General features: G+C 43.2%; 1 protein-coding gene across 11 annotated transcripts in view; it reads left to right on the top strand.

Annotated features, from left to right (window-relative positions):
- The window catches only part of LOC126995363 (aryl hydrocarbon receptor nuclear translocator-like protein 1), a 236,414-nt gene that overhangs the window by 125,002 nt on the left and 85,161 nt on the right, over positions 1-26,251 (top strand). The window contains exons 12-13 of one of the 11 annotated variants that reach the window (XR_007750214.1): positions 10,652-10,749; positions 17,934-19,709. The exons of 7 other annotated variants lie outside the window; for them this stretch is intronic. Coding sequence is in view for 1 of the 4 variants with exons in the window: in XM_050854846.1 (XP_050710803.1) it covers positions 17,934-18,025 (92 nt within the window). In the remaining 3 variants the exon portion in view is untranslated. Of the gene's footprint in view, positions 1-10,651; positions 10,750-17,933; positions 19,710-26,251 lie in introns of those variants that run through there. 3 more of the 11 variants (XR_007750213.1, XR_007750212.1, XM_050854846.1) reach the window with 3 other exon arrangements.

The raw sequence follows: 26,251 nt of genomic DNA on the forward strand, positions 1-26,251 counted from the left end.
TACGCTTAAGCACCTCACCCAACAGTGAGATTTCAATAATTAAGTACTGAATACTGCACTGGCAGTGGCCACTGCTATCAGTATTGAGGAGTCTGGCACCATTATCATGTTGTATAGTTAGTAGTATTAGTACCAGTAGTGATACCAGTACCTGCCCAGCCCCACTTGGCGCTGACACGGGTTCTTCTTCTTCAGTGTTTTAGGGGGCTGGTTAGGCCATGGGACCACAGCTTCTATAGCCCCAGCAGTACAGGTTGCTTGTGGCTATCGTTGTTGTTAATATATGTCCTTAGGGCAGGGGCTAGATCTTGTCAAACTTACCAGACTTCTGCAGGAGGGTATGTATACACTTGAGGGATTGGAAAGCAGTGTTGGGGCTGAGAGTTTTGCTGCCCAGCAAGTCCTCTAGAGTTGGCCTGTAAATGTGGAGTTTGGTTAGGGATGCTTTGAGGTTGATGTGAAGGGAGTGGAATCTTGGGCAGTGAAACAAAAAGTGTTTTGATGTGTCTGGCTGTGTGGGACACCATGGACAGTGTGGGTTCTGGATAATGTTCAGTCGGTGTAGGTGGATGTTGAGGCGTGTGTGTCCAATCCTCAGGAGGGTGATGGCCGTGTCCAGGGGACAGCTGGAGGAGTGATTCCACTAGTTCTGGGTGGGGGAGTGCCTGTATCATCCTAAGTTGGTTTCTCTCAGGCTAGCTGTCAGTTTGGTGCCCCAGTGTCTGTTGGAAGTCTGTCTTAGGTGTGTTAGTAGGTCACTGTGGTCAAGGAGGTCTGTCTGTCGACTGGGGATGGGTGTTCACCACGGTCTGATCACGAGTTCTACTCGCAATCGTCAAGTACCCTCCCGACAAGAGCAAGCTAATACTCATCATAGTCAATCTATGGGTACTGCCAGGGCATCACACATAACACACCCCATCCCCCTTGCTCAAGGGGGGACAGTAACCACTCCTTGTCAGCGGAAATATTCCAGCCTGAGCGGGGCTCAAACTGACGCCGTGAAGCCTGGCAGCGCAGTGCTCTTACCGATTGAGCTAGGAGCTGTGCCAGGTTGGCTGCTCAGTCCACTACAGTGTTGCCCATGATGCCAGTGTGCAAGGGCACCCACTGGAGGTGCATCCATCTGCCCCCACAGGACAGCTTTGTTAGGAGGATGTGGATGGAGCACAGTGTGTGGTATATATGAGGTCAGTGTGTGGAGAGTAGTTGGAGGACAGTGCAGGAGTCCATAGAGAGGGAAACTGGTTGATCCTGGGGAGAGTTGTGGTAGCAGTGAGGCCTTCCCTGATGCCAAAGAGCTCTGTCCCCAGGATTGCAACTGTGGGATGGAGTTTCCAGGTAGTGGAGGTGTGTGAGGCTGGGAGGTGGATGGCTGCATTGGTGGAGGGAAGGGAAGGAATATGTGAGCCATCTGTGAAGATGAAGGAGTTTCTGTATTTTGTGGAAAGGAGGGAGAGGGAGAGGGAGAGAGCTCTCCTCAGGAGCAGGTGGCTGGCTGTGGTCCATGATGATTGGAGGTCAAGTGAAATGAAGGAGGTGAAGGGGAACCGTGGGCCTAAAGGTGATAGAGGTTCCAGTGGTGAGAAGGGTGGTGGAGTGGCAGAGAGTGTTCAGGTGATGAATGGTGTGTTGGGGGTGTAAGGCTTGTGAGGCAGGTAGTGGGTCGTGTTGGTGTTGGGATAGGACAGTGTGGAGAGAGTGAGCAGAGGATGTTACTTTGTGAAAGGTGGTGACTGTCTTTGTGTTGCACCTGTGGTCTAGTGAAGGAAGACCCACCTCTGCCCGCAAGGCCAGGGTGGGAGAGGACTTGAAGGCACCAAGGGCATCTCTGAGGGCAGTGTTCTGCCCCACCTCCAGCTGGCGGAGGAACGTTGGGGAGGCTGAGCCATACACCTCACATCCATATTCAATCTTGCTACAGATGTAGGCTCGGAAGAAGTGCAGGAGTGTTGCCCTTCTGGCTCCTCACTTAACACTTGCAAGTGCTCTTGTGAGGTCTACTCATGCCAGACACAAGGTCCTGAGGCTGGCAGTGTGCTTCCTACATGTGAGGCAGGGCCCGCTAACACTCGACCCAGATTCCCCAGGAATCTGTGTGTTGTGCAGAAGGGGATGACTGTGCCTGTTAGATGTGCTTGAGGGATGGCGGGGATGTGGCAATGGGTGAAGCACGAGACATGACTGGTGCACGGAGGGTAAAGCCCCATCTTGTACACCAAAGACTAATGATGTTGAGCTCTCTTTGGAGGAGGGTTTGTGCTTCAAAGAGAGAGGTAGAGGAACAGAGTAGGGAAAGGTCATCAGCATACAGGAAAGTGTGAGAGTCAGGAGGGAAGGGAAAGTCTGAGAGGAGAATGTTAAAGTGAAGAGGGCTGAGGGGCGAGTCTTGGGAACCCTTCTACATATAGGGTAGTTTTTTTTAGTTTTTTTTTCACAGCAAAGGAAACAGCTCAAGGGCAAAAAGAAAAGGAAAAAATAATGAAAAAAAGCTCGCTAATCATTGCTTCTATGAAAAAGGGTTCAAAGGAGTGGCTGAAAGAGATGTCAATTCTGGGAGGTGTCCCAATACTCTCCTCTTGAAAGAGTTCAAGTCGTAGGCAGGAAGAAAATCAGATGAAGGAAGATTGTTCCAGAGATTACCAGTGGGAGGGATGAAAGAGTGATGCTGATTAACTATTGCATAAGGGTTTTAGACAGTATGGGGATGAGCTTGAGTAGAAAGTAATGTGCAGCGGGGCCACGGGAGGGGGGGAGGCATGCAGTTAGCAAGTTCAGAAGAGCAGTCAGTATGAAAATATCGATAGATGATAGAAAGAGAGGCAACATTGCGGTGGAATTTAAGAGGAAGTAGACTATCAGTAAGAGGAGGGGAGTTGATGAGACGAAGAGCCTTTAGACTCTACTCTGTCCAAAAGAGCTGTGTGAGTGGAGCTCCCCCACACGTGAGATGCATACTCCATACAAAGGCAGACAAGGCCCCTGTAAATGGATAGCAATTGTGTGGGGGAGAACTGGCGGAGACGGTACAGAACACCCAACCTCGAGGAAGCTGATTTAGTGAGAGAAGAGATGTGAAGTTTCCAGTTAAGATTTTGAGTCAAGGATAGGCCGAGGATGTTTAACCCTTACATTACGGCGATCGTTTATATAAGTGCGCTGCCACACGCCCCACCCGTATGGGGATCGTATATATAATCATCACGGTCTACGCTCCCTATGTTTCAAATATACCGGCAGTTCTTGACTCAGAAGAATGGTGGAGGCATCTGGCATCCGTACACACTCATTTGTCTCCAGCGCTCGGCCTACTGAGGGCCACAGATCATTTCCCACTTTTGTTCGGAATACATCTGGCATGTCACGTGACGCGTCAAGCAGTTCCTCCGCTCCGGGCGGGAGAGCGCGGGCGAATCAAGGTGACAGTGACTCTGATGACTTCTATGTTAGTGATATTGACAGTGATACTAGTGATAGTGACTGGCTATCTGATTTTGGAGACATTAGTCAAAGAAGCAGTGATAGTGATACACCGCCTGCCTCGCAGCCTCTCCCTCCCCCTGCCCCGAGTTCTTCATGACGGAGGCGTGGCTGTATTTCCTCACGATCTAGGATTACTGCATCAAGAGGGCGCTTCTCACACTGGGTTGACAAGGAATGCCTATTTCTCTCAGTTGCGTGTGTGTGTACGTACATAATGTGTTGGTGCAGATATACATATATTGTATGTCATAAAATGGAAAATTTTGACTCAGTCATGGAGAGAGAGAGAGAGAGAGAGAGAGAGAGAGAGAGAGAGAGTGGACATAAACAAGGGTGTCTTATCACTTTTGCGAGAGAGAGAGAGAGAGAGAGAGAGAGAGAGAGAGAGAGAGAGAGAGAGAGAGAGAGAGAGAATGGGCACATCACTAACTTTTTTGTCTTTTTTTGTACTTTAGCATCTTTACTTTTTACTTATCTTTATTCATCTTTTATTTTGTGTGTGTGTGTGTGTGGGGGGGGGGGGGGGGAGTACACTTGGGCGGGGCATACGGGTGTTTTTCTTCATCTTTGTTTTTTTGGCGGGTGGGCACTTGTTCGGAGGCACCCGGTGAGGCGGCATTTCCAATATCAGTTTCAGTTTGCCGCCTTTGATTACATAGCGACCGGCAACCCGGTGCCTTCGGACTGTCTCATTAGCTTGCTTGATGAGCTGCCTCAGCTCCTGTACTTCACCCATGGCTGAGAAACAAACAAAAAAAAAAAAAAGCTAACTACGATAAAATTTGTTTAGTATTACATGTTTTGTGGAGCAGGAGAGCTGAGAAACATCTTACTGGCAGGGAAGCAATGCTGGGACTGCCTTGTCAAGCTGTCATAACACTGCTACGAGTAACGAACACGTATTCTAGTTGTAACTTGTTCATATCTCTCTCTCTCTCTCTCTCTCTCTCTCTCTCTCTCTCTCTCTCTCTCTCTCTCTCTCTCTCTCTCTCTCTCATAATAATGCTATACTTGCATTAGAGAGAGAGAGAGAGAGAGAGAGAGAGAGAGAGAGAGAGAGAGAGAGAGAGAGTGGGGTGCTTCCCCGCGATGCGTCACGACCACGAGAAAATGTGCAGTATTTTCGGCTGTCATAACTTTTTTTTATTATTATTAGGAGAGAAGTTTTGTTACACCACCATATATACTAGATAATTTTAAATTTACTACAAAGAAGAAAGACACCATTTCTACCTCTTTTAAATGTCTAAATTTTCCCCGTGCACAGCATCCAGAGAAATATTTCGCCACCCGTACTTTAAGGGTTAATGTAGAAGGTGACAGCTGAGTGTTGTCAAAGAATAGGGGATAGGAGTTTGGAAGATTGGGTTGAGTTGTTAGGTGGAGAGATTGAGTTTTGAGGCACTGAAGGACACCAGGTTTCTTCTGCCCCAATTGGAAATAATAGCAAGGTCAGAGGTTAAGTGTTCTGCAACCTCACATCTAGAGTCTTGTAATTCCTGTTGTGAGGGTCTTCTGTTGAAAGAAGTTGAATAATGCAAAGTAGAGTCATCAGTGGATAGGACAGTTTGTTGTGGAAAGAAGATCATTGATGAATATCAGAAAGAGATTGGGAGACAGGACAGAGCCCTTCAGAACACCACTGTTGATAGGTTTAGGGGAAGAACAATGACTGTCTACCTCAGCAGAGATAGAATGGCCGAAAAGGAAACTGGAGATGAAGGCACAGAGAGAGGGATAGAATCCATATGAGGGTAGTTTAGAAAGCAGAGAGTTGTGCCAGACTCTACTGAAAGCATTTGATATGTCTAGCGCAACTGAGAAAGTTTCACTGAAACATCCAAGAGAGGATGACCAAGAGTCAGTTAAGAAGGTGTTGGGAGAAAGTGTTTCCAATAGCAACAGAGAAGGCTCTAGTGGAGAGGAAGGAGCTAACCCAGTGTAAGGGGGTATCGAACAATCCCAGGGTGGAAAGCTTGGAGAAGATAGTGTAGTGCGGCGACAGCCTGATGAGCAAGCCTCCCATAACCCATTCAGCGAATGGGGTACCTCTTTGGCCGACTCGGTAAGGAGTGGCTCTCCCGTCACGCTGGTCGCGGGCTCAATCCCAGGCAGCCGGGGAATACCCTCTCCTTGTTGTGATTAATTTCTTGTGTTTCGATACACGCAGAGGACGTATGGGACCAAGAGAGTAATAGGAGATGTAGTTGTTAAATGGATGGTCAAGATATGTGAAGTAGCATGGGAAGGGGGGGGGGGGGGGGGTGCCAGCAGACTGGACGAAAGCCATCATTGTCCCAGTTTACAAGGGGAATGTGGGAGCTATAGAGGTATAAGTCTCCTGAGTATACCCGGAAAGGTATATGGAAAAGTCATAATAGAGAGGGTGCAAAGACTTACAGAAGAGAAAATCAGTGAAGAACAAGGAGGCTTCAGGAAGGGAAGGGGATGTGTGGATCAGGTATTTGCCTTCAGGATGGTAGTAGAAAAAATAATTGCAAAAGGAAAGAAACTATACGCTGCCTTCATGGATTTGGAAAAAGCTTATGACAGAGTCGATTGGATTGCATTGTGGGATGTTTTAAAGATTTATGGTGTGGGAGGAAAACTGCTTAGTGCAATAAAGTCTTTCTTTAAGGATGCATCTGCATGTGTCAAAATTACTGGAGAAACAAGTGAACATTTTGAGATAAAAGTGGGCTTAAGACAAGGGTGCATCATGTCACCATGGTTATTCAATATTTATATGGATGGTGTTATTAGAGAAATTAAGGGCAAAGTTGGAGAAGTTGGAGTAAGACTTCAATGAGGGAAGGAAGTGGATACTGAATTCGATACTGTTTGGTGATGACACAGTGCTCATTGCAGAAAATTAAAGTGACCTACAAAATTTGGTCAGTGTTTTTGATAGTGTCTGTAATAGGAGAAAGCTGAAAGTAAATGTCAACAAAAGTAAAGTGATGGTTTGTGAGCGAAGTAGAAGTGAGGTTGTAGATTTTGTATGCCCATATAGAGTGGGAATTGAATGTGAAATAATTTTGAATGGTGAAGAAATGGAGGAGGTCAATGAGTTTAAGTACCTTGGATCAGTTATGTGTAAGCATGGTGGTACAGAGGGAGAGATAAGAGAAAGGGGATTGCAAGGAAGAAGGGTGGCAGGGTCTTTGGGACGAATCATGAATGGCAGAAGTGTTAGCATGTATTTGAGAAATACAATAATAGTACCAACCCTCATATATGCAAGTGAAACGTGGGCCTAGAATGAAAGTCAGGGGTCTAGAGTGCAGGCAGTGGAAATGAGTTATTTGAGGAGTGCTTGTGGTGCGAGTAGAATGGATGGAATGAGTAATGAAAGTGTGTACGAGCGTTTTGGAATGTGTCACAGGGGTGAAGGGAAGAAGTGTGGAGTGGTGGAAGAAGTGAAGCAACAGACTTTAAAGTGGTTTGGCCACATGGAGCGAATGGAGGAGAGTAAGATGACCAGAAGGGTGTATGTGAGTGAGATAGAGGGAGGGAATGATAGAGGACGACCTCCAGTGAAATGGAGGAATAGGGTGCAAGAGTACATTAGGGAGAGGGGGGAAAGATCTTTGAGAAACTTTGAGCAGGCAAGGAGGGAGTGTCTGGATAGAGAAAGATGGAAGCTCTTCTGCCGTGGCCATCCCCTGGTGGGAGCTCCTAGGAGCAGGCGTCGATGAAATGATGTTGATGATGATGAGAGTAATAGAAAAAGAGAATAGAAAATCTCTTCATTAAACTGGTGGCATACGGTGGGCATCCTCTCCTGCGATTCTGTTGAGTTTCCCCGAAGGGGTATAACAGGTAGAGTGATGGCCCATGCTCTCCGAGGTTGATAGAAAATGGGAAGTGTTGGAGGTATGTCTCTACGGGGACATTGTGAAATAGTGCACCAAAATGGGTCACTGTCTAAAGGTGTCAACACACAAATTAATCTACATAGGGGGAAAGCCGTGTAGTGCGGCAACGGCCTGATGAGCAAGCCTCCCATAACCCATTCAGCGAATGGGGTACCTCTTTGTCCGACTCGGTAAGGAGTGGCTCTCCCGTCACGCTGGTCGCGGGTTCAATCCCAGGCAGCCGGGGAATACCTTCTCCTTGTTGTGATTATTTTCTCGAGTGTTTCGATACATGGAGAGGACGTGTGGGACTGTGAGAGTAATAGAAAAAGAGAATAGAAAATCTCTTCATTAAAATAGCATTGTGTGAGGCAATGTCAAAGGCTCCTTCTAGGTCTAGGAAGGCAACCACCATGAAGCAATCCCTGCTGACAAAGGTTTGTTTAAGCTTAAAAGCTGAACAGCTGCTTGCAGTTATGATTCAGTGTTTATACTCATTTTAAATGTTTATTACCTGATTTTTATAGAAAGAAGCATTCACGAGTAAATAATTTGCATGGTATGACATGCTTAAGCACCTTAAGAGGACCATCTGCCAAAAACAAAAATTTGTTAATTATTAACCCTTACAATACGGCGATCATATATATAAGTGCGCTACCACATGCCCCACCCACACGGGGATCATAAATTTATCATCAGACTCTACGCTCCCTACGTTTCAAATATACCACCAGTTCTTGACTCAGAAGAATGGTAGAGGCATCTGGCATCCGTACACTTTCATTTGTCTCAGCGCGCAGCCTACCGAAGGCCACAGATCATTTTCCACTTTTGTTCGGAATACATCTGGCATGTCTCGTGACGCGTCAAGCAGTTCCTCTGCTCCGGGCGGAAGTAGATCGTGGGCAAATCAAAGTGACAGTGACTGATGACTGCTATGGTAGTGACATTGACAGAGGAGGGAGGGGCAAGTAGAGAGAGAGAGAGAGAGAGAGAGAGAGAGAGAGAGAGAGAGAGAGAGAGAGAGAGTGGGGTGCTTCCACGCGACGTGTCACAGCCACGAGAAAATGCGCAGTATTTTTGGCTGTCATAACTTTTATATTATTATTAGGAGAGATGTTTTATTACACCACCATATATACTAGATGAATATACAGTTATTGCAAAGAAGAAAGACACCATTTCCACCTCTTAAATGTCAAAATTTTCCCCGTGCACAGCATCCAGAGAAGTATATCACCACCTGTACTATAAGGGTTAACCAATTTTCATGAATTCCTAATATGTTATGTATACCAGTAAAGAGATATCTTATGCCATGTATCATATGAATTGTATTTTTCTAAGGGGAGGCGACAAAAAAAAAAAAAAAAAAATCGACTCCAACATCGAAATTCAGGTTTTAACAGTTTTGGTACCCTTGAAATGTTCCCAGTTTCTGTAAAAATGGCACGTTGATATCTCAATTCCTTCTATCTTTGGCATTCATTTAAAGAGCCCTGCCACATGCCACACGACGTCTTTTGTTGTTGCTCATAACTCTGAAGGATTTTGACGCAATTTTTTTTTTTTTTTTTGTGTGTGTGTGTGTGTGTGTGTGTGTTTTATAATATGGACCACCTGCTGCTTCAAAACAACCCATTCTTTCTTCCCAGTTTCTTCCTTTTTCCAGTGTATATATCAGAGGTGGGCGCGGTACTAAAAAATCAATAGTGCGGTTGCGGTAGTGCGGTACTTTTTCCGGAGTAGTGCGGTTGCGGTAGTGCAGTCCCATTTTTTTCCTTCCCAGTGCGGTACGTGGTGTGCGGTACTGTGGTAGCGGTAGTCACTAGTCAGTATTAAAAAAAAAAAATAACTTCAATGCCTATCCTGGCTATCCATTGACTAACTAATACCTTGTGAGATACAAAAAAAAAAAAAAAAAAAAAAAAGTAGGACTGGGGGAGGGAGAGAGGAAGGGTGGGACGGGCCGGGGAGTAGAGGACGGGAAGGGGAGGAGGGGGAGGGAAGAGAATGCAACTTTCCAAAGGAGGAGGGAGGGGACAGGGAAGGGGGAGGAGGAGATCAGCGTCATGTGAGAGGAAGAAGTGGGAAGGAAGGAAGGAAGGAAGAGTGGTGCAAGCTGCAGTAGCACTAGCCAGGGATATGTGGGAGTGAAGGGGGAGGGGAGGAAGGGGAGGAATTCTCCTGCGTTTGAGCGAAAACGAAAGATTACTAATATAGGAAAGTCATGACGGGAAGAGTGAAACATTATTCAAACTGTCCAACATATTAAGACAAAACACATCAACTGCAACTGGTAATAGCGGGACCGTGGGAAAGCTGTAAGCCCTGGCGTCTCAGGCTCAGCGAAGAAACCACGTGGAAATTTCAATGAGGAGATAATTATTATAATAATAATAATAATAATAATAATAATAATAATAATAATAATAATAATGATAAATTATTATTATTATTATTATTATTATTATTATTATTATTATTATTATAATCAAACAATATTGATCTTGGCTACATTGAAGAGAGAGAGAGAGAGGAGTTACAATGAAGTTAAAAAAACAGATATAGTGTGTACTATGGTCTATGTTATGCATCAAAGAAACATTTGTATGGGACATGAGATTGAACAGCGATCATGTTAGTGCTTGCTTGTACTGTTGTACACTGCCATGTACAGTCATCGTCAGAGGCAGTCATGGCGCGCCGCCTTGGGTTGAGTGACAAACAGATTTACTCGAGTTATTTATTTAGTATTTAATTTTGAACAATAACTGAAAAGTCAGAATGATTGAATCACTGATTCTGATGACTGATACCAATTTACTGATTGAGTCCGATTCACTGTAAAAAAAGAAGAAAAAAATGAAAAAAAAATTTTGTGAGCATGCCGTGCTGCAAATGTCTTCGATGGTTTTCTACCGCAAAAATTACCGCAGGATTTTTTAGTGCAGTCTGTGGTAGTGCAGTATTTTCAGAAAGTTTGCGGTAGTGTGGTACTTTTTTTGTGATGCGGTACTACCACACTACCACACTAAGTACCACACTTGCCCACCTCTGGTATATATATTGAGATTACAAGGAAGTAAAGTGGGAAAAAAAGTCTGCTTCTCCACGGGCTGGAATAAATAAGTGTTTTTTCAGTGTTTTCAATACCCCGAGTTTTGCAATCCTTAAGTTTAGTGCTATACCTTTGGAACAAAGCAAGCCCAAAACTCAGGAGGGTACTGTAGTATGTATAGCTGATGAATAATGCTACTTGGATATTTTAGATTGATTAATGCAGGTATACATTGTCCTTTCCATAGGAACGGACGAATCATCCGTGGGCAGACCATGACTATGGGGTGGTGCCGCAAAAATTCCTTTTGGGCCAACTTTCTGCATTTTGGAAAAATCCATGTATGTGAGAAACCACGAATATGTTGGGGAGGTGTATATTTTTGTATAACACCTGATAATATACATAACAATTGAACATCTTTATGAAAGTGTTGGTAGTATACTCACATCATCATCATCATACAAGTGTTGCAAGTTCATACACAGATGCATTGAACGAAATGTTGGTCACTGGGCCATGTGGCCATGGAGCACAGGAAAGGTTTAAATCCCAAAGGTATGACTGACGAGGAGCTCTACCTTTGTTTGTGGCCTGCGATCCGAGACATGATATTGGGGAGGGTTGCTAATTATTTTATTTCAGTGAAGAGGAGAAAAATTATCCTCACACCAAATTTGACACTGATAGAGCTAATCTTGCAATTTAAAGATAATATAGTATGTGTTGAATCTTGCATTCCTGGCATTTTGGGTTAACTTCCGGGGTACAGGTTGTTTCACGCCATTCTCATCGTAGTGCACCATAAAGAAAAAAACATTCTAGAGCTTTATCACTTTAACCCTACATTAGAACCCTGGGGTGTTTGAACACCCCCCAAAAAACGTTTTTGATCACTGTCTTGAATTGGCAACACTTAGATCCCTCTCCTTTCTAGTAGTACCTTCCTGAATACGTGAGAGGAATCAGTGATTCAATCATTCTGGCCCAGTGACCACTGAAATTTTCACAGTCCTGTGCCAGGTCCTTTGAAATATACACATTTGTTTCCTTTGGGGTGTCTTGTCACCCCACGTGCTAATAAACTGAAGTTGTGGGAAACGTGTGCAGTGACCACAGCAAGCTGTTTGTAAGTTGCATGTAATGCCAAGATTCTGTATCAGGTGACAGATTCGAGTGATAAGTACTGGTGATGCTCTTGCAACAAGATTATCATATGTGGTTTAGAGTTACTTTATTATGTCAGTGGCTATGGAGTAAATATATTATGTTTTTCCTGCAATTTCATGTTTATTTGTTGATCAGATAAGTATATAAGTCTTATTTTTGGTGATTTTTTTTTTTTTTTTTTTTTTTTTTTTTTTGGTGTGTGTGTGTGTGTGTGTGTGGTTTAGGAAGCATGAACACTATATATATTTTTTTTCATAGCCAAGCACCAGTAAAACTACTTTTACTAATAAGCAAATCTGACTTATTTCTTTAGGATTTTAGTAATGAAACTCTAAATGAAAATTATTTAGGTCATCATGTTCTTGACGATTATATTGAGGAAATGGAAACAACACTGTATGAAGTACTGTATACCTTTATCTAAGAAATGATCGTTAGAGTCCAATTTTTTGTGTGCGGGTGTGTGTTTGACCAATTCCTTTACACAAGTATTCTCCAATATCAGCCATAATGCCATTAAGCTATTCATTAGTGACTGAAGTAATGCTTGAAATCGAACATATGCATGTATTGGAAACAGTATCAACAATACATTATTTCTTATGGGAAGGGTGTTCAAACACCCCAGAGTACTAACAATGTTCCAAAGCCCTAGGGTACTAACGCAGGGTTAAAGCATTAGATCCAACCACAAAAGTGCATACAGTAAACCCTCGATATAACGGACCCGCTTATAACGGATTTCAGATATAACGGAAAGCTCAGAGGGTCAAAAATCCACGGGGACCGACCGATAATTTTTTTTGACCAAACTATGCCCGGTAACTACAACAGCGTCTACTAGCCACCTCGCCCTCCTCCCTTTATTTGCTGTCCCATCCTTTGGTTACTGTAGTCTTTTCAGTCCACCTAATTAAATATTTTTTTCCTTGTGGTTTCCATTCAAATAAAGAATGTATTTACACCACAAGAAAGTCTTATGCATCAATCCAGGGGATGTAAATGTAATGGAAAATAGCCAAGTGTTTGTGAGTGTCGGTACACAGCTTAGAGGGGTTGCCCGTTACTTTTTTTTATTTATTTTTTACTTATTTTTTTTTACGTCCGCCTATTGCGCCGGTAGGCTTGCTTGAGGTCCCTGGATGGTATTCGGCCCCAGCCCGTCATGGCACAGGCAAATGTTTATAGTGGCGCCATCTTCGTTTGGTTAGGTTAGATTAGGTTTAAGTTGAGTTGCATTAGTTTAAATTTATTCAGCACGAGGGGTGGGGCGACGGAAATACGAAGCACAAGATTGGACAGGGTGGCGGCGGGGGTGGCCCATTATGCAGGCCGGCGTTGTGAGAAATACCTCCTCGCAGAAATAAGTCGCTCTGCTGTCCACCATGCATGCACACTGGGGAAATACATAGCAGGAAAAACATTAATTTGCCTGGTTTTCTTCTAGTTTGTCCACTTGTAATTTTTGTGAGCGGTGAGTGAGATATAGAAACAGTAAACTAGCTGAACCTCTCTCTGCGAGCTATTTTGCAGCTGTGGTGGCATGTGCACAACAGGCATTGAAAAGTCAATCATTTAGTGATTTAATGATTTGCAACAGAAGCATTTAGCAGATTATTTCATAACACCGAAAACTAAAAAAAAAAAAAAAAACACGGTTCCATCTGCCAGTGCGAGATAGGCGAACTTGTAAAATTATACCCATACCCGTAAAAATACGTCCCCCGTAGAGCCCCACTGCCAACTTGGCAGCCTCAGTGCGTCGCCAAGTTTGCTGTGCGGCTATGCAGACAATGTGCATACAGTCGTTCCTCAAATAGTACGGGGGTTAGGGACCCAGGATCCCCGTACTATTAAAAAATCCGTAAAAAATTAGTGCCCCCCCTAGAAACACTCCTGGGCTGTGTTTGAGAGAGGGAATTGGGACTCTCGGAACGTCCCGAGTGCTCTCAAACGCGTGACGCGGCAGCACGAGTAGCCAACTCGACACGCCTGCTGGCTCCCGCTTTGAGAGGTGGAGCGCCTTCGTGCTGTGATGACGTTATCAGCAAATATGGCGGCCCAAACAAACACATATAAGTGTTTCCATTGCATTTCACCTCCCTGTGCCACCATAACCACTGCAGCTTCCTTTTCATCTTCTGTTGTAAGGAGTTCGTCAGCCAGGACAGCTCGTAATGCATGTTAAACGTCGCCAGGAAGATCAGCGTACGCCATTTTGCTGCAAGTGAGACGCCATTACCATAGCAACGACGAGGCTTAGTAAAAGGACGGCCTTTATCTCCACTCTTGGAGCACTGGCAGTTACTGGGGCAAGAATTTCTTTTACCATTATTTTCAGGGTGTTGACCTTGAGGGAGTAAGCCGTTTCAAAGGCTGTAGTTGGGACCGAAAGGGACAACTACCTCCCGAACCAAGACCAAGGGAGAAATCCCAGGCCACCTGTGACATCAAGACCAAGATCAAGATCATAGATACAACGAACACTGCTCTCATTCACGTGGTATGCTCTCCCTACGGCAACGTAACTCATCCCAAAACATAACTTTTCCTAAATTTGAATTCTTCTGCAAGGTGAGCACCTATCTCGAACGCTTTGGGGTGCTTTCAGCAGGTGCTTTGGTAGAACTGTTGCCACTCACGCCATGGCTGCTTGGTGCGACGAGCAGGAAATTTAAAAATCTCTTAAAAAATTCTTCCATGACAATCCGTATAAAACCAAAACTGTACTATTGGAAACCGTACTATTTGAGGGACGACTGTACAACATACACAATAAAAAAAAAATACCTACGTTTATTAGGTTCGTCGGTATTATTATGTGTTTTTAATTTTCTGCCGCTTATAACAGACTTTCGGCATTAACGGACTAAGTTGCCCCCAATTACCGTACCCTCTCGAGTTTCGCGATCCTCGAGTTTCACGGTTAGTCCTAAATTCTTACCATCCCGACTTAAGCACATTATCACCCCGAGTTTCGCGCCGCTTTGACATGTACGGGTCATGTCGACTTACCATCACTGTCACGCACGCTACTTAATTAAAAGATAGTATCACACTGGACGTTTTCCTCCAAACATAGTTGCTATGGCAAGAGAGAGAGAGAGAGAGAGAGAGAGAGAGAGAGAGAGAGAGAGAGAGAGAGAGATTTACATAGATTTACATAGAAAATCAGACCACACAGACCCCATGGTCCAGACTTGGTGGTCTGTCCTTAAACCTAAGTGATTTTACATTAATCAGAAGACTCCAAAACGTTGCATTTCTACTCTAGTTGATATTAAGTTGAAGGAAGTGACGGTCGAGCTTATTTTTGAAGGAGTCAATCGTGTTACACTGGACCACTGATGATGGGAGCTTATTCCATTCTCGCACTACAACGTTGGTGAAGAAAAATTTGGTGCAGTCTGAATTTACTTGTCTACATCTGAGTTTTACGCCATTGTTCCTCGTGCGCAAAGTGTCATCGATCATAAACAATGTTGATCTGTCTACATTCGTGAAACCATTAAGTATTTTAAAACATTCGATCAGTTTTCCTCGGAGGCGACGTTTCTCAAGAGAGAACATGTTAAGGGTAGAAAGCCTTTCTTCGTAGGATTTGTTGCGCAAGGAAGGATAATTTTCGTTGCCCGACGCTGAACACCTTCTAATTTAGCAATATCCTTTGCATGGTGGGGAGACCAAAACTGTACCGCATATTCCAAGTGGGGTCTGACTAAACTGTTGTAGAGCGGGAGTATTACATCTTTATTCTTAAATAAATAGTTTCTTTTAATGAAGCCCAACATTCTGTTCGCTTTATTTGCTGCATCGATGCATTGCTGTGAGAATTTGAGGTTTGACGCGATTTTGACCCCCAAGTCCTTGACGCATTGAACGCTTTTGAGTTTAACGCCGCGCATTTCGTAATCAAACTTTTTATTCCTCGTTCCAACTTGAAGGACCTGGCACTTGTCTACGTTAAAGGGCATCTCCCATCTATCCGACCAAGCTGAAATTTTGTGCAAATCCTCTTGGAGGCTTTGCCTGTCTTCGTCAGTGAGAACCGAGTTACCAATCTTTGTGTCGTCTGCAAATTTACTAATGCGGTTATTGAGTCCAACATCCACGTCGTTGATGTAAATAATGAAGAGCACTGGGCCAAGAACCGAGCCCTGAGGGACGCCACTAGTGACAGGCGCCCACTCTGAGTTAAATCCGTCAATCACTACTCTTTGTTGTCTGTTGCTCAACCAATTCGCGATCCATTGGTTTACCTGACCGTCAATACCTATTTGCTTTAATTTGTAAAGTAATTTATGATGCGGGACTTTATCAAACGCTTTCTGGAAATCAAGATAGACTACGTCCAGTGATTTGGTTACGTCATAAACAGTGAAGAGGTCGTTATAAAAGGTTAATAGATTTGATAGGCAGGATCTTTTGTTTCGGAAGCCATGTTGTGAGTCCCCAATTAATGAGTGGCTTTCAAGGTAACTCACAATTTTGTCTCTATGCCCTCAAGTAGCTTACCTACAACCGAAGTTAGACTAATGGGCCTGTAATTACCTGGTACTTTTTTGTCTCCTTTCTTAAAAATCGGTGTCACGTTAGCCTTTTTCCAATCTGAAGGGACAATGCCTTGCCCAATGCCAGAGAGAGAGAGAGAGAGAGAGAGAGAGAGAGAGAGACTTGTTAACACGTTAACCGTGTTTGAACTTCCCGCCGCCTCCTCCCTGTCGCGTTTGGTTCAACTCGGTGCAGCCTCAACACCACGCGACCCCCGACTCGAGAGGAGGTGTGTAGCTTCACTCTGGTTATGAGCCCCTCTCGTGAAAGGTAAGATAGAGAGGATGAAAACAAGGAGAAAGGAGAAGGGTGTGGGGATGGAGGGTCAGAAAGGAGTCAGGTCAGGGCTTTGGTCAGGACATGACCTGATTCAGGTCAGGTCATGTCTATACCTGTCACACACACACAGAAGGTGAAATGAGAAGGATGTGGGGAGGATGGGGCAGAAAGGAGAGTCAGATCAGGGCTTTGGTCAGGATATGACCTGACTCAGGTCAGGTCATGTCCTGACTTGTCACACACACACACACACACACACACACACACACACACACACACACACACACACACAGACAGAAGGGGAATGAGAATGGTGTGGGGAGGGAGGGGCAGAAAGGAGAGTCAGATCAGGGCTTTGGTCAGGATATGACCTGACTCAGGTCAAGGCATGACCTGCCTCTCCCTTCTGCCCCTCCTTCCCCCCACCCTTCTCATTTCCCTTTCTTTGTGTGTGTCACGATGTGACCTGACTCCCTTCTGCCCCTCCCCCTCACACCCTTCTAATTTACCCTTATGTGTGTGACGCACACCCGCAAAATTTGCCGGTTTTCCAAGCTGCTGCCAACGCGGTGGGAAGAAATAGGCCCAGTGTGACACCAGCTTATGGACAACCAATAACTCGCTCCCGGATGGGTGTACGGGCGTTACCAGTAGCCACAACAGTTAGAGGAAAACGGCCAGTGTGACACCGCCTTAAGGCAGTGAGGCCGCTGATTGGGTGAACGCCGACGATGACGTCATCGGGCTCCCAGCGAATCACAAACGTGTTTTCAGAGCTCAGCCAATCATAAGGCTTCATCTTTGGCTTTAAAACGACCCGTTCTCTCTTCCTATTTTCTTTTTTTTTCCAAGGTACGTATTTTGAGATAACAAGTGAGTTAAGGAGGAAAAAAAGTGAACTCCGGGGGGCAGCATGAGCCAGTTATAATGGCGCCACTATAAACAGTTGTCTGCGCTTTGACAGCCTCGGGGCCGACCATCAGACCCAGATGGATAGTCTACCAGCACCATAGGCCACATGAAAAAAAAAAAAAAATCCACGGGTCGGAACAAATAAGCGCTTTTTCAGTGTTTTCAATACCTCGAGTTTCGCAATCTTCGAGTTTAGCGCTCTACCCTCGGAACGAAGCGAGTGCGAAACTCAGGAGGGTACTGTAGTCCGTTATATCGAGGGTTTTCTGTATTTGGTAGCTCCTGAGATAAGTGACATGGTGCAGTGCATGTTGTGAAAGGAGTTTCAACTTGTCTAACATGTTTAACCTCCTTGTGGGTTCAGTCACTGTGCTGCTTTCTAGCTGTAATCTGGATTACTAGTCCTGTTCCTCCATCTTGCAGGCATCATCACCTCTCTGAATTCTCTAGACTTTAGTATTCCCTGCCACACAGCAGTTTTTGCTTCATAGCCACTGTGTAAAGGTCCCCCAATATAATTCAGTGTTTTCTAAACTATACTGCATAAAATCACTTGTGTGAAGCAACCCTTACATGAACTTTAAAAGAAAACTCATCGCAACTTTTTTTTCCTTCAGATAATAAAAGTGTTCCAGCACAGCCTGAAGTATGCTACAGTTATTGCGTTCCACCTCAGAGTACTGTTGAAAGTCACCTGGGTACTACCTAAATTGCTGAAAAAAAACCTTACAATACACAGTTTCAGTATAGTCCATCTGAGAATGAAATTAAAGGTTAGTTCCTGTGAGAAGTAAATCAGATTTGTCTGGTGAATGTACATGAACTCATGAGCATGTGTTCTTATGGACAGTATATGGATGTGTAACCCATTTCATTTATCAGTCTTTGCTGTCAGATGGCTTTCATTTCTTAAGTTTTAGACAATTAAACAAGTTATTGTGGTAAATGAGGTTATGATACTTTCTTACAAAATTTGTGGTTCAACTGTGGTGATCTTCATATGTAATTATGTGGAAGACTTCAGCATTTCTCAAAGGAGATTCTTAATATTAATAATTCAGTCTTGCATATATCTTGGTACATTCATGTTAGTTACTGAGTAGCCTTCTCATGTCTTTCCAACAGTTTTTCATTCATTATATTTTCCACACTATATTTCAATTATGCAGTTCATTTATATGTAGTTTTGCACAAACATGCCATAGCCTCAATTTTTGTAGTCATTTGTGAATCTTTCATTAGGTTTTGCAGCTCTATTTAATAATATATAAACTACTTTGTGAAATTTTTTTTACTATAGTTTTAGCATGCTTTTCATCGCAATTTTATCCATATTTTCATGTCAGCCCTTTAGCCCCTCTTTGTTTGAGGGGTGACCGGGGAAGTGCAAAAATGGCCCCGGCCTGCAGAACCAGACCAGGGATTAACCTTTGGAGGGCTCTGCATGTGGGCTCCTGGAACATCCTGAGCCTCTTGAAGGACTATCCTATCTGATGAATGAGTTCAGAAGGCTGAAGGTGGATATAGTGAGACTCTTGAGACAAAAAGGCTTGGCAGTGTCGAGATCAGTAGTGGGGGAGTACACATACTTCAGGTCCAGCATGAGCAATGGTGCCTGTCATAAGAAGGTAGCTATGGGCATCTCCAACCAACTGCAGCCATTTGTGGTTGAGATAACTGACTGATGAGGGTATAAAGCGAGTGAAGCTGAAGCACACTCTGGGCTTCATGTCTATTGTAGTGTACGCTCCTACTGAGATGTGTGAAGCTAAGAGGTGTTCTACGGCAAACTCAGCTCAGTATTAGCATTAGACCAATGCCACTTTCAGGACACACTCATTGTTTTGGGGGACTTGAGTGCTACTATGGGCACTGACATAGTTGGCTATGAGTTATGTGTTTTTCTCCATGGTTCTGTACCAGAAACACCAAGCGCTCTTCTCTATAATTTTGTATGATTCAGGAGGCTGAGAATTGCAGGTTCTTTGCAGTGACCAGAGTTACACTGCTGGACTTGGTATAGCAATGCTGGTGGGATAGCTAAAGAGATTGACCACATCCTTAGAAGCACTCCTTGGATGATCCTCCAGAACTGTAGGGTTTTCCAGAATGCAGAGTTCTTTGGAACTGATCATAGACTATCAAAAAAACACTTGTGAGAATATAACACAGTGGTCAAATTTCCTAGAGGGAAGCAGGAAAAGAATACAACCTCTGAGTGTATAGTACCTGTGTAAACATTTTTGGGTGGATGAAGTAACATGGGGAACTTTGGGAATATACCCCAAGTATCCAGAATTTCTGCTTATCCGGCATCGCTGAATCCCTGCGGTTGCCAGATAGTCAGGGTTTTACTGTATGCTTCATATAAATAATAAATGCTTAATATAGTATATATCTTAATTTTTTAATTCTAATAATTTTACATTTAACTTCTTTTTGTTGTTGAACCATGCACAATTGGACCTATTTGTTGATTGTTGTCTGAGGCTGTTAAGCAGCGCTACCCTGTGACATTACATTTACATGTAAATACAGTTTTTACTGGGGTCAAGTACATATAAAATTTATATTAGTATAATATTTTCCCACCTGAAAAGTTGGAAAAGAAAATGTTGAATGCATTGCAGCTACCACCATCTCTTTGTTTACTTTTATCAGCTGAGCAACTGCTAGTAGTTATGATCTAGTTTTTATACCATTTGATATTTTCATTCATTTATTTCAACTAGATATTAATACATGCTTGTAATAAATTATAAATGCTCAGTATAATATATATCTTCGATTATTTAAAAGTTTTGATAATTTTATACGGTAAAAGTCTTTTAATCTGGAATGCAGGGGGTCACATACCCTCCAGATTATCAGATTTTTCGGATTACCAGGAGGGGACCTTTAAATGTTCAGGACACACCATGACAACACACAGACACAGCCGCTGGACCTTCAGCTAACATTCAGGAGGATGCAGCACCGCACGCCCATTCCTTCGTCACAGGACACCAAGGAGGCATTTATACATATACAGTCGTCCCTCAAATAGTACGGTTTCGGTTTTATATGGATTGTCATGGAAGTTTTTTTGTAGGATTTTTAAACTTCCCGCTTGTCGCACCAAGTAGCCCTGGCATGAGTGGCAACACTGTTCAACCAAAGCACCTGCTGAAAGCACCCCAATGCGTTCGAGATAGGTGTTCACCTTGGAGAAGAATTCAGATTTAAGAGAAGTTACGTTTTGGGATGAGTTACTTTGCCATAGGGAGAGCATACCACGTGAATGAGAGCAGTGTTCGCTGTATCTGTCATCTTGGGTCTTGGTCTTAGTTCGGGAGGTAGTTGTCCCTTTCGGTCCCAACTACAACCTATGAAACGGCTTATTCCCTCAGGGCCAACACCCTGAAAATCATAGTGAAAAAGAAATTCTTGCCACAGTAACTACCAGTGCTCCAAGAGTGTTACAAGAGTGGAGATAAAGGCCGTCCTTTTACTAAACCTCGTTGTTGTTATTGTAATGGCATCTCACTCGTAGCAAAATGGGGTACGCTGATCTTCCTGGCAACGTTTAACATGCATAACTAGCTGTCCTGACTGATGAACTCCTTACAACAGAAGATGAAAAGGAAGCTGAAGTGGTCATGGTGGTACAGGGAGGTGAAATGCAATGGAAACACTTATATGTGTTTGTTTGGGCCGCCATATTTGCTGATGACGTCATCACAGCACGAAGGCGCTCCACCTCTCAAAGCCGGGAGCCAGCAGACGTGCCGTGTTGGCAACTCGTGCTGCTGCGTCACGCGTCTGAATCACTCGCGACGTTCTGAGAGTCCCGATTCCCTCTCTCAAACACAGCCCAGGAGTGTTTTTAAGGGGATCCTGGGTCCCTAACCCCCGTACTATTTGAGGGACGACTGTATACACATATACGTATAGTTGACATAAACTGGACATAATGCTGTACAGTGCTTTAAAATGACTTTTGTAGCAAGATGGCAAGGGTGAGATGATGATGGTGAGACACTGGGGGCAGTGGCACTGGTATACAACGTATGAGACACGTCATTTGCCTTCCTCAGTACCCTTAGAAATGTTATTGTGTTTATCTACATTTCCATATCATTTCTGTTTTATCTGTTTTGCTTTGCCTGACTGAGAAGAGTACTGATTGAAAATAAAGAAAAGTATGAGGCACACCCTATGCATTCCAGTGCCCTTCCAAATGTTATTGTATATTCAACATTTTCATCGCTTGTTTGTTTTTTTGCTTTGTTTAACTAACTGAAGTGTCGGTGTGTTGTAGAATTTGATAGTTTTGTGCTCCATTTTCGTCTTATTTATTGGTAGTTTTTTATTTTCCTCCTGATTTCCCATGGTTACCAAAAAAAGCCTAAAATGATCCTTGGCTGAAAATTCCAAACTATCGTGATTTCCTGACTATTGGATGCCAAAGTATTGGACTTTTACTGTATTTAACTTTTTTTCACTTAAAAAAAAAAAAAGCATACAGTAAACCCTCAGTTATCCGGGTGCACCGTATCCGACCTCGCCCGTATCTGGGAGTTTTAAAAAATGTTTGATTTTTTCCAAAAATAAAAAAATTGTCCCTCTAAGTTCTGCCTGGGCGGCGTGCTGCACCACAACACAACAAGCGCCCCGCCCGCCATTGTTTACGTTCACCATGGCCCAGTTACCGTATTTCACGGCGTATAACGCACACCCCAAACTTTAAGAGAATAATTTTGAAAAAAAAAGTTCTTGAAATGCTCAGAAATATGTTCAGTTAAAGAACATTGATGATGTACAATTTCCCAAAATTTATATTTTTTTGGTGTAACCTGTAGTGCTTGAATTGACAAGTGTCCTTGAGGAAAGCAATGAAACTGGCGGTCAAGCTGGTGTTATGAGAAATACATCCCCGTACATACTGATGATGCACAGCTTCTGATATCATAATTATCATATTATTCTCACCATCACTCGTAGGTTATGACAGACAGCTAGGCAAGACACAATTCACACGGTTCTGGTGACACGTGGCATGCAGCTGTTTGTTGTATGGGTGTGGTTGTTTGGTTTTCAAACAATGCAAATGGTGGCCAGTCTGGTGTTGCGAGAAATATCTCCTCGTACATACTGATTATGTACAGCTTCTGAGATCATAATTATCATATTATTCTCACCATCACTCGTAGGTTATGACAGACAACTAGGCAAGACACAATTCATGCAGTTCTGGTGAGACGTGGCATGCAGCTGTTTGTTGTATGAGTGTGGTTGTGTGGTTTTCAAACAATGCAAATGGCGGCCGGGCTGGTGTTGCGCGAAATAACTCCTCGTACAAGACTCATGATGTACAGTTTCTGATATCATATTTACCCCATTATTCTCACTAATATTAATAATTAATAATGAACACATGCATATTTTTTTTTCCAATATGATTTTTTATGTAGCTTGTACTGCTCAAATTGGCAACAGTGCTCCTTAGTCATTCAAAACAATGCAAATAGCAGCCGGGTTGTGTCAGCGCCCAACGGAAAAACAGGATAACAACAATTAAGGCATGGGCGATCCTCCACCGATTTAATTTTTGTATAGTAGTTATTTGATCGCCCTGTATTCTATGGTAACATATAAGACAGCTATGGACATCAAAGGATCATTAACAATAATAAAGGTAAGTTCGCAGTTGTTATTGAACAAGACGAAGAAAAAAGACCCCGTAAGTTAATTTACACCTGCCTGCTGTTATGGTCCTCCATGCCATTTATATAATATATATATATATATATATATATATATATATATATATATATATATATATATATATATATATATATATATATATATATATATATAGTGTGTATATGTATAGAAATATATGTTTATTTATCATTTTTAATTAAATGCAGTAGGTGAATGTTGGGTTTTCGGGTCCGTAGACTTAACCTACACCATATCCGGGTTTCTCCCATATCCGGGTGCCCCCGTGGCTCTATTAACCCGGATACCAGAAGGTTTACTGTATGAAGGAACTACTGTACAGCTCAATAATTTGATTGGCAGTGGATTGAAGGTCATTCGGATTATTGAATTGTTTGGATTATTGGGAAGAACCCATGAAAACATGAAATATATTTGAATGATCAGAAAAAAAGACCTGGTATGTTTTATTAGTCACCAGGGCCCGGATTCATCAATCTTACCAGCCATGCCTCCGGTATCTCTCACATTTACCGGAGCGCTACCAGAGCTGCGGCATCTTTCAAACACGGGATTCATCAATGGTATGGTAACGCTCCGGTAACTCGCACCCTAGCAACGATTGGTTGGGCTGGACAGCCAATCACATGCGACCTTTGATGCTGTATTTCAGCTTTCACGTGTCGTGTGTTACTAATACACAGACTTCAAAATCAAGATGTGTATTGTACAGGCGTAAATACTGCCTTAAAACAAATAATTAGCGTGGTGATCCCTCAATTAGATGCGTTTTTTATGAATGAATGCACGTTACTTGTATATTTATCCTTGAAATAAAAATATACTCGCTTATATAGCCTATATTCTGAACATTTTTGTACGTTACCTTCATAGTTTTCCGTTGCTAATGCCAACATCGTGTCTTGCTATCACAAGATTGGGTATTATTCTAATGTTTGCCCATACTCACCCCTCGCAACCAAAATTGGCTAGGGGGCCATTGTCATCATGCCTCACTGGTGCAGCCAGGCAATGGGTGTGGGCGTGGGAAGCTGCGGCTGCTGAGGTGAATGGTGTGAGTGGCTTCGTGAGTAGTGTGGAGGAGGTCAGAGCAAAATTCTATGCCGTTAAACTCCACAGCAAGGATATTGGAGACTTGAGACGGGAGGTGACTGTCACAGATGAGAACGTTATTGCCTCTGCAGTGTTTTAACAAGCAGGGAAAAGTCATGTGGGTGGACAGTTCCACAGACTTACATACTATAGAGTGCGGCCTGCAAGTGAAGCCGACCTGAGGCCGTGCACGGGTGTGCCCAGTTCATCCCAAGCCGACGACTTCACACACCTCACTCCCACCCCGTTTCCTGACCCCAACATTAATTTTTAGGAAAATGGAGACCACCATCATCTTTCCAAGAAAATTCTGCATCACACTAGCATAAAATTGTAACAATAATGTGTAAATACACATACAAAAATCAAAGTTAAATGAATAGGGAGTACACATTTTCTTGCATTTATTTCTCTTCAACTCCTTCGTATTCAGCTGGTTTTCGTCACATCGCTTTTATAAGCCCAGATCCTAAATCTGCATGCTTTTCTGCTTCTGATGGTGTAGGGCACGTCATGAGGTAAAAATATACATAGGCTCAAAATCGCCTCCAAACTTGAGCCGCGGCAGTGTCTACCCACTTACCACACCTGCGGTAACTCAGTTACGGGTGCTTGGAGCCGCGGTAACGTTTGGCCTTACCACGGGTCCGGTAAGTGGTTGATGAATGCAGATTTATTGGGTGGGTGGAGATACCACAAAATTTTCCAGACAGAGGTCTGGTAAATAGTTTGATGAATCCAGCCCCAGCAGTTTTAGTAAGGTAAATTCAGGTAAAGAGAGTAGTTCCAGAGGTAAAAAGGCATAAAATATTGAAACAGGATTACAAAAATTCCAAGCAACAAGGAGGTGCCATTTCAAAGAATAACTCCTTTGACAATCATTGAGTAGAGTTGAGGCTGCCTGAGCACTGTATTTTCACTTTATCCATTCACTGTTCACTCATTTATAATATTTTTACCTAATTACTGTACCGTGCAAAGTTCCTCAACCCACTGCACTTTTCACTCATCCTCAAGTATCAGCTCAGGACTATCTATCGCTTGTAAAAGCCAGGGGAGCCATCTTTTCGGTGATATAGGACACTAGGCAGTCCAAAAACCAGGTAATATTCAGCTGTCAATATCTAAACTAAATTTAAATCTCCTGATTCTCCTGCTTCTCGTCCCAGCTGCTTGGTGATGCATGGCACATTTGGCACCTCATTTGTTTTTATTATTATTCAATTTTGAAATATTTGAGTTGTTTAGAGTCAGAACGGTGAGCATGCCAAATACTAGTTTGGAGATAGTTGCAGTTAAAGTTGGGGTCTTAATTACTACCAATAAGCATTACAAAAACCCAGTGTCTTACATATCAAAATGATGGGCAACTCAAATGTAACATAATGAGAGAAGAAAATAAGTATACATCTATATATAATTAAAAATTGTGTACAGTACAAGCATAAAATACATTGTACATTTACATAATGTAATTACTTTGGGGGCACAAATATATAATCAGGTGTAAGGTAATGTAAAAGAAAAAGTACAGTGATAATAATTTTCAGATCAGATGAAAATTACAGTACCCTTCTGAGTTTCGCACTTGCTTCATTCTGAAGGTATAGCGCTAAACTCGAGGATCACAAAATTTGGGGTATTGAAAACACTGAAAAAGTGCTTATTTGTTCCAGCACGTGGAGAAGCAGACTTTTTTTTTCCCACTTTACTCCCTAGTATATCAAAATATGTATTTTGGAAAAAGGAAGAAAATGGGAAAAAAGAACGGGTCGTTTTGAAGCCACAGCTGAAGGCAGCTGCCTTACGATTGGCTTTCAGTTCTGAAAACACACTTGTGATTCACTGTGAGTCTAATGACGTCATCAACAGCGCTCACCCAACTGCCTTAAGGCAGTGTCACACTGGCTGTTTTCCTTCATCCGTTGGGGCTACAAGCAACTGCGGTTGCCCATATGCCCAACTGGGGGCGAGTTAGCAGTTGTCAGTAAGCTGGTGTCATACTGGGCCTTTTTCCTTCAACCACATTGGCAGTAGGGGCAACCAGCAACTCCAACATTTACAGGTGTGCTTCACACAAGGCCAAGCAATATAAACAAAGCAGTCGCCTGCGAAAGTA

This window comes from Eriocheir sinensis, chromosome 8 (genome assembly GCF_024679095.1).
Source record: "Eriocheir sinensis breed Jianghai 21 chromosome 8, ASM2467909v1, whole genome shotgun sequence".
NCBI lineage: Eukaryota > Metazoa > Arthropoda > Malacostraca > Decapoda > Varunidae > Eriocheir > Eriocheir sinensis.